At 39.9% G+C, this 18,475-nt stretch overlaps 1 protein-coding gene across 1 annotated transcript; it reads right to left on the minus strand.

Annotated features, from left to right (window-relative positions):
- Positions 1 to 1,724: 1,724 nt before the first annotated feature.
- LOC146632321 (sodium- and chloride-dependent GABA transporter 2-like) lies at positions 1,725 to 17,093 on the minus strand. Its single transcript, XM_085354276.1, has 14 exons — positions 16,865 to 17,093; positions 8,670 to 8,804; positions 8,446 to 8,586; positions 8,155 to 8,242; positions 6,176 to 6,308; positions 4,515 to 4,649; positions 4,317 to 4,420; positions 3,679 to 3,803; positions 3,350 to 3,462; positions 3,127 to 3,264; positions 2,810 to 2,912; positions 2,426 to 2,526; positions 2,162 to 2,332; positions 1,725 to 1,820 (listed from the first exon to the last, which is right to left on the minus strand). Exons 1-14 carry the CDS (start codon positions 17,037 to 17,039, stop codon positions 1,725 to 1,727), a joined length of 1,758 nt encoding a protein of 585 aa, XP_085210402.1. The 5' UTR covers positions 17,040 to 17,093.
- Between the last annotated feature and the right edge of the window lie 1,382 nt (positions 17,094 to 18,475).

Raw genomic sequence — 18,475 nt, forward strand, 5'->3', positions numbered from 1 at the left:
ATTCTATTCTATTCTATTCTAAGTGACACTGTCACGATCCTGGGTCTTTTAACCCAGCGTTTTGAGTTTTAGTTTATTTTGATGTTTATGGTTTGCTTAAGTTCATTTGTTTATTTAGATTCACTTTGTTTTTTCTACCCCTGTATTTATGTTCCCCTCACTATTTATTGTCATGTCTGCGTCCCATTATGTTTCCTGTTTTATTTTGAAGAGGTCTTGTGTTTCTATGTTCAGTGTGTTTAGTTTTACACTTCCCCTGTGACTTCGTTGTGTTCATGTGTGTCAGCTGTTTTCCCCATGTGTTCCCACTTCCCTCATTAGCCTCTTGTGTGTATTTAGTCCGTGTGTTTTCAGTCATTCCTTGTCAGGTCGACTGCTAGTCCACATCGTGTCACCGGGTAGCCACGCCAGTTCTCCATGTTTAAGGGTTTTTCATGTTTCATTTTAGTTCACCCAGTTCAGGTTATTATTTAGTTCACCCATGCCCTTCGTTTGTATTTATTTTGCCAGCGATAATAAACTGCTCGTTTTCTGTTAATCCACATCACATTTCACATTGTGTTTCGGTCTGCATTCAAGTCCTTTTTCACAACATATACAGTCTGCCTCAGCCAGACTGTGACAGATACAAAGTCACTGTACAGGCTATATACGCTGTGAATGGGTTTAACAAGAATGGCAGGTGGTCGTTTTTTGTAGTAATTTTTTTTCCATGCAAAATAAAAGCAAAGAAGCAAAATTACCCCCAAAATTATTTTATTATACAAATTTAAAGTCACATGTTGAATAAAAACCCTTAATCAGTACAAAAATACTTTAGAAAAAAGGAAAACTCTGAATTAAAGCGTTAAAAAAAATTGTGTTACAGATTCAAGCAAGTCCTAATACCTTTGTGGAGGATATACATATTTGGTGTATTATATTTAATAAAAATACATGAATTAGACCCTGAATAAATGTTAGCCACAGAAATTTACCTGTCATGCTGTCATGGTGCACATAGTCAGTGACCCAAACCCATTATGTTTATAGCTGTTCTAGAGTTCTTAATAGAAATGTAAATCCATGCGTAAATATAGAAGTAAAATAAAAAAGCTCTTAATACTACTTTAATCCAAGAAAATACTTACCCCTAAAAAATAACAAAGTAAAACTAGCTTATAAGATATTGTAGAATTATTGTATAAATTCAAGCAGGAAGCATCATTACACCTATGACAACTGTAAAAGAGGTACTGTATATTCATTTAAATTTATATGTAGTAAAAAAAATGCTATTTTTTCCTCCCAGTGAAAAACACAAATGAGAATTTGGAATGCTGATAATATGATGATAATCTTTATGGATAAAAGTACTGCACCACCTACATATTACACTTACAGAAAAGCCATGCCATGTAGCTCCTAGGACACAGCTTTTGTGCTGATGTTAATGCCAGAGGAACTTTGTCGTTCTGTACCACTTTGTCCTTTTAGCTTAGAGTTGAATATAGCAATGATGGCAGTGAATTTCAACACAATTTAATAAAAAAAAAAAAACAAGCTTATTTTAGATCTTTGATCTGTCAAGCTGGTCTTTTTGTGTTAAAACAATTTGCTGTACTAAAAATGACCCACCATATAAAACCATGCAGTAAACAAGCTACTCTACATATTTTTGAAATAAAAAAAATTAAAGTTGCTCTTAAAGTTTGGATTTTTTAAAAATATGGTCATTTGCTCCATTATCGTGGACATGCAGTGAAGCTCGCCCTTTCTTTTGCTGTCACCTCTGCCATCACTGGAAGATCATCTGCTGGGCGGGAGCTGGTCTTAAGACGCTGGAAAAAGGCATTAAGATTGTCAATGAATATCACCAGGGGCATAATTTCCAGGGGGGTTAGGGGGGTTATTACCCTCCAATAATCAGACCCGACCAATATAACCTCTCCAATACAATTATGAATGACCTTTCATAGATAGGCTGTTGATTTTCTTTACTCATTTCAGGTATTACCAGCAAAATAGTTGCATGTTTAATCATCTGGGAATTTACCCAGATTTATTTATTTATTTATTTAGAGAGAGATCTTGACCCCTCCAATGTTCAGAACAAAGTTACGCCGATGAACATCACAGTTAGTTATTCAAATACAAAGCTGCCACTAGTAACATCACTGACCTGCCAGAGACTCCCTCTACCTTTGGCCAGTTTGTAGATCATAGTGACTGGGATCATAGAAAGAGACGACATGGCGAGGAACCAGCCAATCCAGTAAGCCCACCAAGGATACACGTAGGTGTTGTTGAATTTCAGTGGTGTGTAACTTATCAGCAAAAACACAAGGGTTCCCTTTAAAGGAAATCATCGTCAATAATAATCAGTGAAAGATGGAAATTATACAATATCGATAAACTATTTAGTCAGACTGCTTCAGATGCTTACACTGCAAATAAGAGGAGTGGCATACAGCCAGCAGTACTTGATTAGTGACAGAGGTTTGTAACCAATCATGTCCTCAATGTTGTCACAGAAGCGTTGAGCACCTAGGACAGAAGTATTTATTTAATTATTGTAAACAAAAAAGAAGCTAGGGCTATTTTTACCTGGGTTAGCATGCTCACAGTTGCTGCTAATTTCCAATTTGCAGCAACTATAAGCGCAACAATGCGTACTCTTTCCTGCACAAGGAGCTTGCTGTTGCTGCCTCCTCCACTTACATGTCTTTCCATGTCTGCACATTGAAGGGTGTGAACCTCCGTTTCTCTTTGGTTTCCATATATATATATATATATATAAACAATTGTACCACTGACATTTATAACATACCATAGATCCATCCAATAATCACTGACTGGAAAATTGCCATCAGAAGAAGAGTGGGCCCACTGCATACATAGTGATCAAAGATCTGCAGAATGTATGCGCCAGCCTAAAATGAAAGCAGCGAATACAGTGGATTTGATTTATTTAAAAAAAAGTATTACTGCAAACAACTCAAAATCCTGTTGATTTAATGGAAACAAAAACACATTTTAGGAGTGTACCTACTGTGTATTTTGTGTCATTTGACCATGCTGGAAAAAAATTTTACACAGTAAACTGATTACATTTGACCAACAATAAATGTGCTTCTGACAGCTCACCTCTGACACTAATAACAGACCAAACATATAGCAGAGCGCACAGATCAGCATCAGATAAAGCTCTCTGCGGTATCCTTTTCGTATCTGGGCTGGGTACACATCTGTTAACGAGGTCATGATGCTCTCGAGACCTGCAAACTGGAGAGTAACACAAAGACAGGTTAGTGTCAAGATAAGTTAAGCAAGAGATTTTTTACAAGACATAGGAAAGACTGAAGCTGACCTGGCCATCTATTCCCAGTAAGATGATCATGGTGAAAAAGCACACAGACCAGACCTGAGGCCATGGCAGCAGGGTCACAGCTTGTGGGTAAACTATGAAGACAAGTCCTGGACCTACAGAGTGAAACCAAGAACAAGTAAATCATGTCAGAGTGCCACAGTGTCTTCGGTTTACGGAGAAATGTTTAATGCATTTTAACATTTAGAAGGTTCCAGGCTTAATAATTGTCATGAGGAAAAAGATTATTTTTCAATTAACAATCCGTAACTTTAGAGAAAAAAAAAACACATGCCAGTCTGAAATCTAACCAAGCAGGTGTGCAGCCTCACCTGATTCAGCAACTGTAGCAATGTCCACACCCTGTTTTTGTGACATGTAGCCCAAAACTGAGAAGATCGCAAAGCCTGATACGAAGCTGGTCCCACTGTTCAACAAGCAAAGATAGAAGGAGTCTCTGCAAATCAGAAACAAAGCTTCCTGTCTTTATTTGTGAATCGGTAACGTACAACAAGGACTGACACTGTGATAACAAGAAATTACTAAAACCTCCAAAAATGTCTCTCTCTGTGTGTGTGTCTTCTGTTCTTTGCCTATCCTGATGCACACTTATGTTTGGGGGTTTTGTGTGTGTGTGTGTGTTTGGGGTGTGTGTCATATTTATGGAAGTTGTGCTGATGTGAATTTAATTCTTCTTCATGCTGTATCTCACATTTTGTGTTGTTCCTGCATTATCACAACAGTGTTGGTCAGTGCTATTAAATTCTTTTGTTTGGGTGCAGGTTAAAGTTACATTGACTCATAGTAAGGGTTCGACACTTGTAATGAAAAAATTTAATTAAGATTTTGAATCTTTTACACAAGTCTTATTAACTGATAATTCTTTAGCATTAGGAATTAGCAGCTATAGTAGGACATAATTGCAAATTGTGATTTAAACCATCAAATTAGATCTTCATCAGGTAGTCACCTATAACAGTTATTGTTGTACTTGTTGTAGCTTCCAAGTGTAGTCAGGCATCCCAAACATATGGCATAAGAATAAAATATTTGTGTTCCAGCATCCATCCAGACCTGTAAACCAACAGAAGATTATTTTTCCAAAAATGCTGCTACTAAATGCTGTTATCGTGGCACAAAAATCAAAAGAAAATAGACTAAATAATACCTGTGGGTCAGCAAGCCGTGCCAGATTCGGATACAAGTAGTATTTGATCCCATGGAAAGCTCCGGGAAGGGTTATTCCTCTGACAAACAGCACAGCTAATGTGATGAAGGGGAATGTGGCTGTGAAATATGTAGCCTGTAAAAAAATAAAACGGGCAATACAAAAAGTACACCATAACTAACAATAGAGGGCATGGTAACATTTGCAAGGGGATATGTTGTGACAATGCTGTGATTTTGGCTGTGCAAACCTTTTTAAAAAATTTTCACCAATCCATCAATGTTACTTAATAAGACTATCTTTATTTATTGTTTTTACAATCTTGAATTTTCTAACTGTATCACTTCAGGAAAAAAGGCACCAGTGGATTAATTCAATTAACTCCAGTGATTTAGGAAGAAAATAAGTTACTACACGCTACAGTAGGTAATTATATGGCAGAGACAGCTGGGATCTATTGCACACGTCTCTCCCACAGAGAGATTTCCCAGTCAGCACTTCCAATTCACTTTCTCACAAATCACAAGCCTCACATGAGTCATGCCTATCCACTGAACGAGGCACACGAGAGTCTTCGCGTGTTTCATAACGTTTCGTCAAACTGTTGCTTTCTATATGAAATTAAACTCGCAACCGTATTTGACATTAGCTTGCTCGTGGCTGCTTTAAGTTTATATTTGAAAGATTCAAATTGTTCAGTTACTTTTTTTTATCGGTCTAGACAAAACAAACCTTTGGGTTATATAGACTGAATATGTTACATCACAACGTGTTTTTTTTCCCATGTATACGGGAGTTATTTTTTGTTTTTGTAGTTTATGTGAAAAAGGGGCCTGCTTTTTTCTTTACAAAGTAGTTTAACCAAACTTTTTTTTTTTAAGTATCTCAGATAAGAGATAATCCTTTATTAGTCCCATACGTGGGAAATTTGTTGATATCTTAACATCTAAATTTAACCAAACTAGAATTGTGCCTTGGGTGGCTTCAGTGCGGCTGCTTCCTATTTTAACTAATCACCAGTAATTTCTTTAATACTGAGTCCAACAATCTGATTGCATGTGGCTGCAGGTCTGACACAACCACAACTGCATGACAACACTGTTATGTGTTGTGGTCTGCTTTGAAAGCTAAGCACACGTAACACTGAACTATTGGCTTGGCAGCAGCCCCAAAAAAAAAAAAACTGTGGCTGTCTGGGAGTTCTGGTCTGTTATTTTCCATGCCACACCTTAGTCACTCAGCCATTCTCAGTGAGGAAAAGTTGTTGTGGGTGATTTTAGAACAGGAGGGAAAGTGTTTCAGATTATTTATGACCCCTTCATCATCAAGTAACCACTGATTATAACGTTTTGTGAACTAGACATCCTGTACCATGTCTGTCATTGAATTTAAGTGCCAAACATTATCTTCTTTGTTAAGCATGCGGTGTGTGCTAAGTGGAACAAAAGTCTCCTAAAAGGGTTTTTAGTACTCAGCTGTAAAAGGCTGATGGGGGTTTTTCATCACCCTGCCGTGTAGGCTGGTCGGTGGGGGTGGGCATTGTGGTCACCCAAGTTTCTGAATGCAATAACTCAATAATAAAGCTAAGTAGGAGCTTCAAATTGATAATAGTGGTGTATCTACTACAAATCTCGGACACACATTTGTCATTTTAGTGTTACCTTTCCTGTGGATTTAACTCCCTTCCAGACACAAAAGTAGCAGATGACCCAGGCTAGAAGAAGGCACAGAGAAAGTTCCCACTGAATGTTTCCCAAGGCCTCTATGCCAGTGGATATGTTCAACACCCGACGCCTGAAAGATGACGCAGTGTTAGTTAGATGAATGGCCTTTTAAAGCAGTATGTGTTGTTGTGTAAAACTTCATCTTTGGACTGTAGTTACTAGTTAAGATTTTAATTTTTTTTTACCATTACTGTCATTACCTACACATATGTGTGAGTTTGGAGAGGGCTACAAAAATGGGCAACATGTGAGCATTGCGTGAGTTTGCATGTTGAAAATCCAATACCCAGGAACATTTATATCAGAAAAAATATTATTAGTTACATATTTGATTGACAAGTCACTGGGGCCAACATGAAAGACCTGATGAAGTTGAAGCTCATTAAACTATTCAGAATGATATATGCTTGAATGTGCAATTAAAATCACTTCACACCTTTAGTACACAGGTGTTTTCAATTATTCTGGTTGATTGATCCCATCTCAGTGCTGAGGGGGAGCTATGCTGACAGATGCTACAGCATATGCTGTTACACGTGAACTGTCTTGCTCAGGAAATATGAGTCTCTCAGATAAGGCAGAAGATCTGAATAAAACTTCATAATAGTGCAGATTAGGTAATTTCTTTGTTTTCACGTTGTGTTTGAAGGTGTTTTCAGTTAGGAGCAATCAGACATCTGTGTGGCGCTAAGAGGACTCACCAAACTACTAGGGGTGCAACAATACACAAAATTCTCGGTTCGGTTCAGTTCGATACTTTGGTGTCACGGTTCTATATTTTTTCGATACAAAAAAAATGTTCATTCTTTTTTAATTTGTCATTTATTAAAATTATAAATATATATTTTAACTCAAAAGTACAGTTTTTAAATTTAATGTTGCTGAAACAACAAAGTAATAAAAAAAATAATCTATCTGATAGAGAAATCACTCATCTTTGGAAAAGAGAGTTTATTACAGAGAAATGGCTCTTTCCAAAATAAAAGCTATACTATACGCTTCTTCTGGGCTATATTCTCAGCAGCATATTAAACATATCAGGTCCCCATAAGGAGAATCATGTGCTAACGGCTGTCTAAATGACTCTGGTAAAGTTTGTAGCATGCATGCTTGTTGTTTTGTCTGCTTCTACTTGTCTTTGCACTAGAATGATGTCGGCGTAAATGTGCAGTCATATTCGTTGTGTTCCCACTAGTGCTGTCAGCGTTAATCTGAAATGACGTTAACGCCACAACACAGCAAATCTCCGTTAACGAGCTACCACGGATCGCCCCGTGCGTGGGGCTGGACGGTGTCAACACGTTAACGAGCTAACTGCGCTAACGCACTAGTTCCCACCAATGTAATTGAGCACTGCGTGGCACATCAAACATACTGTTTTACTTTTGTCCATGACGCGCTTACCTTCAGGGTCATACTTCACATGAAGAACAAAACAGTTCCAAAAGCCAGATCTGAATGAGGGTGGGGGAGGTTCAATTTGCCATGTTGCAAGGAGCTTAGCTTCTGTCTTGCTAGCTTGTGCTGCGCTCAGTGGATCTGCGCTGGACAGTGCAGCCTAGGCGGAGTAGTCGAACGCAGATCCACTGAGCGCTCAACACAGACAGCATCGTCAGAAGAAAAGTTGATAAAATAAATTAAAAATGTTGTATTGTTCGATACATATGCATACCGAACCGAAAGCAATGTATTGAACGGTTCAATATCGATACGAGTATCGTTGCACCCTTACAAACTACATGATAAAACTGGCAAATTTATCATAGCACATGCAAAGAAACACACGAAAGCAGTGTGGAAAAACAAAGATCTGATGTGGCTGTGGCATCGACATGCAGAGCTTTTATCTTTAGTATAGTATACCTATAGCTGAGCTTTCAAATGAAGTTTTATTAAAAAAACTCATGATAACTCACTGCCAAAATTCTACAACAGAAGATGATGAATTTACAGGTAAAGTCCAGTTGAGGGTGGCATTGTAGTTGTTTATTACCACACAACGATCTGAAATAGATTAAAACACAGTTAAAGATGACAAATCTTCAAAGGCTTGAATTTTATTTATGTCAGTTAAATTGCTTAAGCGAGATGTCACATTTAGAAACACAATGAAGTGACATTAACATTATCCATACTATTTTTAAGGCCACTGATTTTTTGGTGTATGCAAAGGCAGATAAAAGTATAATAGCAACATATGTATTTACTTGTATTCCATGTGTTATTACAGGTGGCCCATGGCAACTCTCCAGAGAAGGAAGAAAATAAGTAGAGAAAAGCCCAGGCTAAAATCACAATATAGCTGATGCCTCCGTAGAAAATGATCATTTGGCTTGCATATCCCATGCCTGGAAACAACAACTGTTAGCATTGCATTCTCTTACTTCTTCTTCATTGATCTGCTTCACCACAATTCCAGTGGTTAGCTCACCTTCAAACAAGGGGCAGACCTTCCTCCAGCACATGATTCCTCCCTGACTAGTGTACTGGCCCAGTGCCGTCTCCAGCACAAATAGAGGTATTCCACAAGTGAGAAGGAATAGGACGTAAGGGATGAAGAATGCGCCTGCAGGTGACAACAAACTACATTAGCACATGACTGGTATACTATATTGCAAAAATATTCATGTTCATCTTTCAAGACAATAAGTACTTACTTGGGCAATGCTAGGATATACTTTTGAATCATGAGAGAAAAATGCAGCTACAGAAACATGTCATATCTGTAGTTAGTAGACTATAAAGGTATTATGAGTGAACTGAAAAGAACTGGGCCCATGAGGGAACCTTGGGGTACACCACAAATGGTTTGTTTTTTGTTAATGGAAGTAGACTTTTCTGATTGGCTAGAATGGATGTCTCACTTGTATCCGCAGTGACACACAGTTACACACAGTTAGTTCAGTTCAGTTCAGTTCAGTTCATTTTTATTTCAAACATTTCAAACATGTGCCTTCACAATCATTACAAAATATCATTCCATTATTTGTTTGACTGGACCAGCTCTTTATCCTCTCAAGGATACTTGAGGGTGCATGGGAGTTTGCCCAACCAGTCTACATGTGTTTTGTGGACTTGGAGAAGGCATTCGACCGTGTCCCTCGGGGTGTCCTGTGGGAGGTGTTGCGGGAGTATGGGGTGTCTGGCCCATTGCTACGGGCCATTCGATCCCTATACAACAGTTGCAAGAGCTTGGTTCGCATTGCCGGCAATAAGTCGGACTCGTTCCCTGTGGGTGATGGGCTCTGCCAGGGCTGCCCTTTGTCTCCGGTGCTGTTCATAATTTTTATGGACAGGATTTCTAGGCGCAGCCAAGTGGCGGAGGGCTTTCGCTTTGGTGGCCTCAGAATCTCATCTCTGATTTTTGCAGATGATGTGGTTCTGTTGGCTTCATCGGGTGAGGGCCTCCAGCTCGCACTGGAACGGTTCGCAGCCGAGTGTGAAGCAGCGGGAATGAGGATCAGCACCTCCAAATCTGAGGCCATGGTTCTCAGCCGGAAAAGGGTGGAGTGCCCACTCCGGGTCGGGGATGAGTTCCTGCCCCAAGTGGAGGAGTTCAAGTATCTCGGGGTCTTGTTCGCGAGTGATGGGAGAAGGGAGCCGGAGATCGACAGACGGATTGGGGCTGCAGCTGCAGTAATGCGGACGCTGCACCGGTCCGTCGTGGTGAAGAGGGAGCTGAGTGTAAAAGCGAAGCTCTCAATTTACCGGTAGATCTACGTCCCTACCCTCACCTATGGCCACGAGCTGTGGGTAGTGACCGAAAGAACGAGATCGCGGATACAAGCGGCAGAAATGAGCTTCCTCCGAAGGGTGGCTGGCCTCTCCCTTAGAGATAGGGTGAGAAGTTCGGCCATGCAGGAGGGGCTCAGAGTAGAGCAGCTGCTGCTCCACATCGAAAGGAGCCAGCTGAGGTGGTTCGAGCATCTGACAAGGATGCCCCCTGGGCGCCTCCTGGGTGAGGTGTTCCAGGTATGTCCCACCGGGAGGAGGCCCCGGGGCAGACCCAGGACATGCTTGAGAGATTATATCTCTCGGCTGGCCTGGGAACGCCTTGGTATTCCCCCGGATAAGCTGGAGGAGGTGGCTGGGGAGAGGGAGGTCTGGGCCTCTTTGCTTAGGCTGCTGCCCCCGCGACCCGGCCTCGGATAAAGCGGATGAAGATGGATGGATGGATGGATTATTTGTTTGAAAAGGAGTAGGCTGAAGTATTTACTTATTTGTCCCTACCCCCTCAAGTTTTACCTCTCATTCATTTAAATTTTTTTTGTCTTAAATTAAACAAACAACATATGAAACATATGAAACATATGAAGTAAAGCAAAACAAAACATACATAAATCAACAAAAGAAATTAGCAAGCCCCACCACAGTATAGTTTCTTTCATATGAAAAATACAGAATGTGTATATTTGCAGATACACAAGTTATGGAAAAACAAACAAACCAAAACAAAAAAACAAAAAAAGAACCGCAACACCATTACCAGCAACATTACCGTCCTGGGTTAACCCCGTTTTCTTCATTCTTATACTTATTTAAAATTAGGTTTTTATATTTTACTTTAAACTGTTTTATGTTTTTACTGTCTTTTATTTCTTCTGTTAGACTGTTCCATAATTTAACTCCTGCAATTGAGATTGACATAGTTCTTAAAGTTGTTCTAGCACTTTGTATTTTTAAATTCCATTTCCCTCTTAAGTTATACCCACCTTCTCTTTCTATGAACAATTTACAGATTTCTTTGGGAAGCAATTTATTTCTTACTTTATACATTATTAGCGCTGTTTTAAGCTTCACCAAGTCTTGGAATTTAATAGCTTGCATTTTGACAAAGAGTGCATTTGTATGGTCCCTGTACCCTACATTATTTATTAATCTAATGGCCCTTTTCTGTATTATAGTTATTGTTTGTGTGTTACTTTTGTATGTGTTTCCCCAGACCTCTACACAGTAGCTCATATATGGCAGTAGTAAAGCACAGTATAAAATGTGCAGTGCTTTCTGATCCAACATATGCTTTGCTTTCCCCAGGACGGCAATGCCCCGTGCCAATTTCCCCCGAACATAAGTAATGTGTGGCTTCCAACAGAGCTTGTGGTCAATGATCACCCCAAGAAATTTTATTTCATTTACTCTTTCTAAATATACATTGTCAACACATATTTCTACTTCGATGTTTTTCTTTTGGTTTCCAAACAACATAAATTTGGTTTTATCTAGATTCAATGATAATTTATTTATATCAAACCACTTCTTTAATATCGTTAATTCCTGTGTGATCATCCCCAAAACCTGTGGCAATTCCACACCACACAGTTACACACAAGTGAATATTACTGTAACTATCTCTGACTGAATTTTCACACAGAGGACACAGTTGAAGGCAATTTGTCTGAATATAAATATATTTTATAGTCTATGTACTTTAGGAAAGGTTCAAAGCCTAAGGTGTAAAATACGGTGGTGCAGCGGCCCAGCTTTAAGCCGGACCTGCTGCCCTTTGCTTCATGTCTTCCCTTTCTCTCTCCTCATTTTGTTATCTATCTTAATTGTTTTATTTAGTAAAGTCCAAAAGGCCCCAAAAACAATCTTTTTTAAAAAAAGAAATTTGCATCTAGTTCATTAAAACACCTAGAGGACCTATCTTGAGATATCTTTTTGCAATGCACTTTTAATGAGATGACTATAAATTATAAGTTTTTTTCTGCACAATCTGACGTCATTTTGTGTTGATTTTATGCAAAGTATTTAAATTTCCAATCTTCTTACATTGAACAATGTTACAGTAAACAATATGACTAAATCAGTAGGGGTGCTTAACTTAACTATCAAAAGCTATACCCAGCCACTTACAGTGTCCTGTCCATGACACATCAAGATAAAGGAACTATTCATGTGGATTAGGAACACTGACAAACGACTGAAGCCAGCAGAATGTAAAAAATTATACACGGTTACAGAATCTGCTGCAGCATCAGTCTTTACATTATTATTTCTGAGATTCAGATTTTTTATAACTGCAGGGAGATGTTTATAAGTACAACAGTAGAAACCAGGTCAGGTTTCAGGATGATGCTGTTATAGTATGTAATAGTGTGTGGTCTAAAATAGGATGATTTAGAAAAAGACAGACACCTTTGAGATATCTCTGTTAGCTGATAGCTTAGATACACTCATATTTACATAATTCAATTGTTCAGCTATTTTTTATGAGGTAAGCTAATAAAGCCACAAGTATTTTTTATTGCTGTTGCCAAGCAGGATGCAGGATGATTCTTTCTGGTGCAGTTCACTTTCTTCCATTGTCAAATAAGTGTTACCTTGAACGACTATGTGTCCTAAGAGACTGTGCATACCAGCTAGCTCCTGTGTTCACTGAGATATTCAACATCTCTTTATCTCAGTCGGTGATCCCCACATGCTTCAAAGAGTCCATCATTGTTCCTGTCCCGAAGAAACCCCACCCTGCTTCTCTCAATGACTATCGCCCTGTAGCCCTCACCTCAGTAGTGATGAAGTGCTTTGAACGCCTGGTCAGAGACTTCATCATTTCTTCACTACCAGACACACTGGACCCACTACAGTTCGCTTACCATCCAAATCGTTCCACAGACGATGCCATCTCTCATCTCCTCCACACATCACTCACTCACTTGGACACTAGAAGGGGGAATTATGTTAAAATGCTCTTCATAGACTACAGCTCTGCATTTAATACCATAATTCCCTCCACACTCACCACCAAGCTGGAGCATCTGGGACTCAGCTCATCTATGTGTCAGTGGATCTCCAACTTCCTAACTGGCAGACCACAGGCAGTAAGGATGGGCGGACATGTCTCAGCCTCCACCACTCTCAGCACTGGAGCCCCCCAGGGGTGTGTTCTGAGCCCCCTGCTGTACTCTTTGTACACATATGACTGTGTGGCCACTACCAGCTCCACCACCATCATCAAGTTTGCTGACGACACCGTCGTGGTGGGCCTGATCTCTGATAACAACGAGACGGCCTACGTGAAGGAGATTAGGAATCTGGAGAACTGGTGCCAGAGGAACAACCTCCTTCTAAACGTCAGTAAGACAAAGGAGCTGATAGTGGACTTCAGCACTAAGCAGGAGAGGAACTACCAGACCCCCGTCATCAACGAGTGCCCAGTGGAGAGAGTGGACAGCTTCAAATACCTCGGAGTTCACATCACGCAGGACCTGTCATGGTCCTGTCACATCAACACCGTGGTGAAAAAGGCCCGACAGCGTCTCTACCACCTCAGACGCTTGAGAGACTTCCAACTGCCCTCCAAGGTGCTCAGGAACTTTTACTCGTGCACCATAGAGAGCATCCTGGCGGGAAACATCTTAACCTGGTTCGGGAACAGCACCATGCAGGACAGACGAGCTCTACAGAGGGTTGTGCGGTCAGCTGAGCGCACCATCCGCTCCGAGCTCCCTGACCTGCACTCAATCTACAGCAGGCGGTGCTGGACCAAGGCCAGGAAGATCGTGAAGGACCTCAGCCATCCCAACAACAGACTGTTCTCTCTGTTGAGGTCAGGAAAGCGATTCCGCTCCCTGAAGACCAACACAGAGAGACTGAGGAGGAGCTTCTTCCCGCAGGCGATACGGTCTCTCAATCACACCACCACACAGTACTGACCCACACATATGGTTCTTACACACACACTGGACTTTCTGGACATTGTTTTTGCACAACACTGGTCACTATATTCTTCATTTCCAGTTAATACTTGTACAGCTGCTGTTATTGTGTATATATTTATTTATATTTAGATTTCTTCATACATTCTTATATACAGTGGGGCAAAAAAGTATTTAGTCAGAATCAGAATCAGAATCAGAATACTTTATTGATCCCTGGGGGAAATTATTTAGTCAGCCACCGATTGTGCAAGTTCCCCCACCTAAAATGATGACAGAGGTCAGTAATTTGCACCAGAGGTACACTTCAACTGTGAGAGACAGAATGTGAAAGAAAAATCCATGAATCCACATGGTAGGATTTGTAAAGAATTTATTCGTAAATCAGGGTGGAAAATAAGTATTTGGTCAATAACAAAAATACAACTCAATACTTTGTAACATAACCTTTGTTGGCAATAACAGAGGTCAAACGTTTACTATAGGTCTTTACCAGGTTTGCACACACAGTAGCTGGTATTTTGGCCCATTCCTCCATGCAGATCTTCTCGAGAGCAGTGATGTTTTGGGGCTGTCGCCGAGCAACACGGACTTTCAACTCCCGCCACAGATTTTCTATGGGGTTGAGGTCTGGAGACTGGCTAGGCCACTCCAGGACTTTCAAATGCTTCTTACGGAGCCACTCCTTTGTTGCCCGGGCGGTGTGTTTTGGACCATTGTCATGTTGGAAGACCCAGCCTCGTTTCATCTTCAAAGTTCTCACTGATGGAAGGAGGTTTTGGCTCAAAATCTCACGATACATGGCCCCATTCATTCTGTCCTTAACACGGATCAGTCGTCCTGTCCCCTTGGCAGAAAAACAGCCCCATAGCATGATGTTTCCACCCCCATGCTTCACAGTAGGTATGGTGTTCTTGGGATGCAACTCAGTATTCTTCTTCCTCCAAACACGACGAGTTGAGTTTATACCAAAAAGTTCTACTTTGGTTTCATCTGACCACATGACATTCTCCCAATCCTCTGCTGTATCATCCATGTGCTCTCTGGCAAACTTCAGACGGGCCTGGACATGCACTGGCTTCAGCAGCGGAACACGTCTGGCACTGCGGGATTTGATTCCCTGCCGTTGTAGTGTGTTACTGATGGTGACCTTTGTTACTTTGGTTCCAGCTCTCTGCAGGTCATTCACCAGGTCCCCCCGTGTGGTTCTGGGATCTTTGCTCACCGTTCTCATGATCATTTTGACCCCACGGGATGAGATCTTGCGTGGAGCCCCAGATCGAGGGAGATTATCAGTGGTCTTGTATGTCTTCCATTTTCTGATGATTGCTCCCACAGTTGATTTTTTCACACCAAGCTGCTTGCCTATTGTAGATTCACTCTTCCCAGTCTGGTGCAGGTCTACAATACTTTTCCTGGTGTCCTTCGAAAGCTCTTTGGTCTTGACCATGGCGGAGTTTGGAGTCTGACTGTTTGAGGCTGTGGACAGGTGTCTTTTATACAGATGATGAGTTCAAACAGGTGCCATTCATACAGGTAACGAGTGGGGGACAGAAAAGCTTCTTACAGAAGACGTTACAGGTCTGTGAGAGCCAGAGATTTTCCTTGTTTGAGGTGACCAAATACTTATTTTCCACCCTAATTTACGAATAAATTCTTTACAAATCCTACCATGTGGATTCATGGATTTTTTTTTCACATTCTGTCTCTCACAGTTGAAGTGTACCTCTGGTGCAAATTACTGACCTCTGTCATCATTTTAAGTGGGGGAACTTGCACAATCGGTGGCTGACTAAATACTTTTTTGCCCCACTGTAGTTCTATATTGTGTATTGTGTATTTTGTTGTACAGTTATTTTATTTTCAACTTTAATTTATATATTTTATCTTATTCTTCCCAGTTAAATTTACCCTTCATTCTAATTTGTGTTGTACAGTTATTTCATTTTTAACCTTAATTTATATTTTATTCCTTCCTAGTTAAATTTACCCTTTTTAATTTTTCATATTTATTTCCTATCTTATTCATAGCCTTTCCTTTTTTGTTTTCTTTAGGTCACGAGCAGTTGTCCAAGCATTTCACTACATATCGTACTGTGTATGACTGTGTACGTGACAAATAAAATTTGAATTTGAATTTGATTCTTCTGTGACATAGGACTTTTCTCAGTAAGAAAAAAAAAAGGATGGGAAATAAGAACCCTGAATTTATCACTTGTTATGGGGACACTTAATCAAATTGGAACAACGGCTGATAATGTCTATGAGCAGATTGTCAATTTCTCAAGGATAAAAGCTAGAACATTTAAATAATATCATCATTTTGCTATGGCTGAAAATAGTCGTTAGGCCTGAAGTTTATTTGTTTGAAATGCCTCTGACATATCTGTCCTCATTTAAGGTCAAAGAAGGGGCAAATCACCAACTTTCAAATGAACATTTCCATCCCTAAGAGGTAAGTCAATAATATTTCATCTGTCTTTTGTTCGTTTGATTTCATTCGTTCATTTTTGGAACGTTATCATCAAAATCTGCCACGTGAAATGTTTACGATGTCCAGTTTGTTTCCAGTTTAGCACCATCACAGCTAGATATTTTTCATTCAAGTGGAGCAATGCTGAACTTAAAGGGCTTCAGCAAAGAATCTGATTGTGATTTTTGGCATGGACACAGACTGTTATTTTTATAGCCTTTTGTAACCTGTCAAATCCTTAATCAACAGGCAGACAGAGACACAGATGGATAGCAGATACACTTCACATTGGACAGTTTTAATCATTTGCAGCTTTTAACAAAACTTTGAATGAACGTATTTGGCAGTGAAAATAAATATCTAATTAAAGCCCATAATTGTGCTTTGGTGAATAATAAAAACATATCTTCTTAATTCCTTAAGAAAAAAAACCCACTATGATCAACCATAATACTACACTTTTATTAATTAAGAATAATGAATAGAAATACTTACCTCCACCATTCTTGTAGCAAAGATATGGAAATCTCCACACATTGCCTAGTCCAATAATAGCACCGGCCACAGACAGGATGAACTCCTTTTTGCTGCCCCACTTGCCACGCTCTTCAACAGTTTTTGAAGTGCTCTTTGTGGGGAGATGAAACAGCCTGCACAGAGAGTCTGCCATACTGCTGAGCAAGTGGTCTAATGGTAGTACTGGCAAAGACTCTTGAGTGTCTGGATTGACTGGCTGGGGACTGTCTTATGTAGATTTGTATTGGGTTACCTAATGCTTATCTAATTGATGACCTGCACGGCCACAAGGGGGACCTCTAGATTTATACCCAAAAGTAATTTCCCAGCATATAGCCGACAAACAGGAGAGAGAAGCACGTGTGACTAATCTCCTTTTGAGCATGGTATTGAAGGCTTAGAAAGCAGGGTTCACTGTCTCAAACCACCTATAAATGACTAACAACTACAGTAATAGTGATAGTTTAACCAAGTTAAAAACAGAGATTAGCCTCCTCTCAGTCTTCTTGCATTCATGTATATTGTTATACATTATTACAGTTTTGTGTAATAAAACAAGTATCATGCAGGGAATTTCCAATACTTAATACTGAAGCCCCCAAGAGAGTCTTTGCCAGGAGGCCAAGAATTTCTAAAGCCTCATTAGATGCCGTTTTCTGTGTGCTGTGCTGTGTACATTTCGTTCCATCAGCTAAATGCCTAAGCACCATGTTGTCTTCTTAATAATGAAGACTTATAGATATTTTATTTTTAGAGGGAAATTTGGGACTCTTCTACTGTGAAGCTATACTGTAGTGTACACACTGCAGCATGCGGTTTAGCATTGTCTTAAAGAAATATGCAAGGCCTACTTCAAAAAAGATCGTTGAGGGGAGCATAAGTTGCTCTAAATAATGTATAGACCTTTCAGCTCTGTGCCTTTCCAGATGTGCAGTTTGTAATTAATTAGCATCTTATTTCCTGTGCAAGCAGTAAAGACACACTCACTTTTTCACAGGGCTACATAAAGTCTGGTGAAAACTTTATTTTCACGTGACCATATGTGACAAAAGCTTCCTTGCAAGTGGGTAGAAGCAACCTTAGTGGGATTCAGCTTCACACTGGTCAGTAAGCATGTCATGTAAAATATATATTTTTAAAGCAGGCCTCAGGTTTTGCCCACTAAATGACCCACAATGCCCTTTAAGATGACATTTCTATAGTCTTAGTGTAGTCTTTCTTATCTGAATCTGGAGAGAGTTGCTTTAGCCTCATCTGGATAGATGAGCTGACATAGAAACAGAAATATGTCCAGTAAGAAAATTAACTTCAAAACTAGGTAGCAGAGCATCTTTACACAGTCATTCAGAGTTGTTCTCAGGGTTCTCCTGGCTGCCTGAAACATTTCTGCTCATTCTTGATAAAGTGAACCTTGAGCTCACATTATTTATAAACACTCTAAACATCACTCTCACATCAGAATATGTGCCCATAATTATGTGCTAGAAAAGTTTCCAGTGCACAGTTGAATCCAAATGGTACACAGGCGTGTAGAAAGTTGTGAGGAACATAAGTTCTTGTTCTATGTAGAGAAATCAATCTTTAGTAAGG

This window comes from Diplotaxodon limnothrissa, linkage group LG5 (assembly GCF_057381915.1).
Source record: "Diplotaxodon limnothrissa isolate DT_005_m linkage group LG5, D_limnothrissa_male_GT1.1, whole genome shotgun sequence".
NCBI lineage: Eukaryota > Metazoa > Chordata > Actinopteri > Cichliformes > Cichlidae > Diplotaxodon > Diplotaxodon limnothrissa.

Bases quoted from the DNA above. Each gene is read 5' to 3' on its own strand.
- LOC146632321 (XM_085354276.1), bottom strand. From the start codon at position 17,039: ATGGCAGACTCTCTGTGCAGGCTGTTTCATCTCCCCACAAAGAGCACT. The intron at 8,587-8,669 runs GTGAGCTAACCA...TGTTGTTTCCAG, and splicing joins GGTCTGCCCCTTGTTTGAAG to GCATGGGATATGCAAGCCAA. The intron at 4,650-6,175 runs GTAACACTAAAA...ATTTTTTTACAG, and splicing joins GAGTTAAATCCACAGGAAAG to GCTACATATTTCACAGCCAC.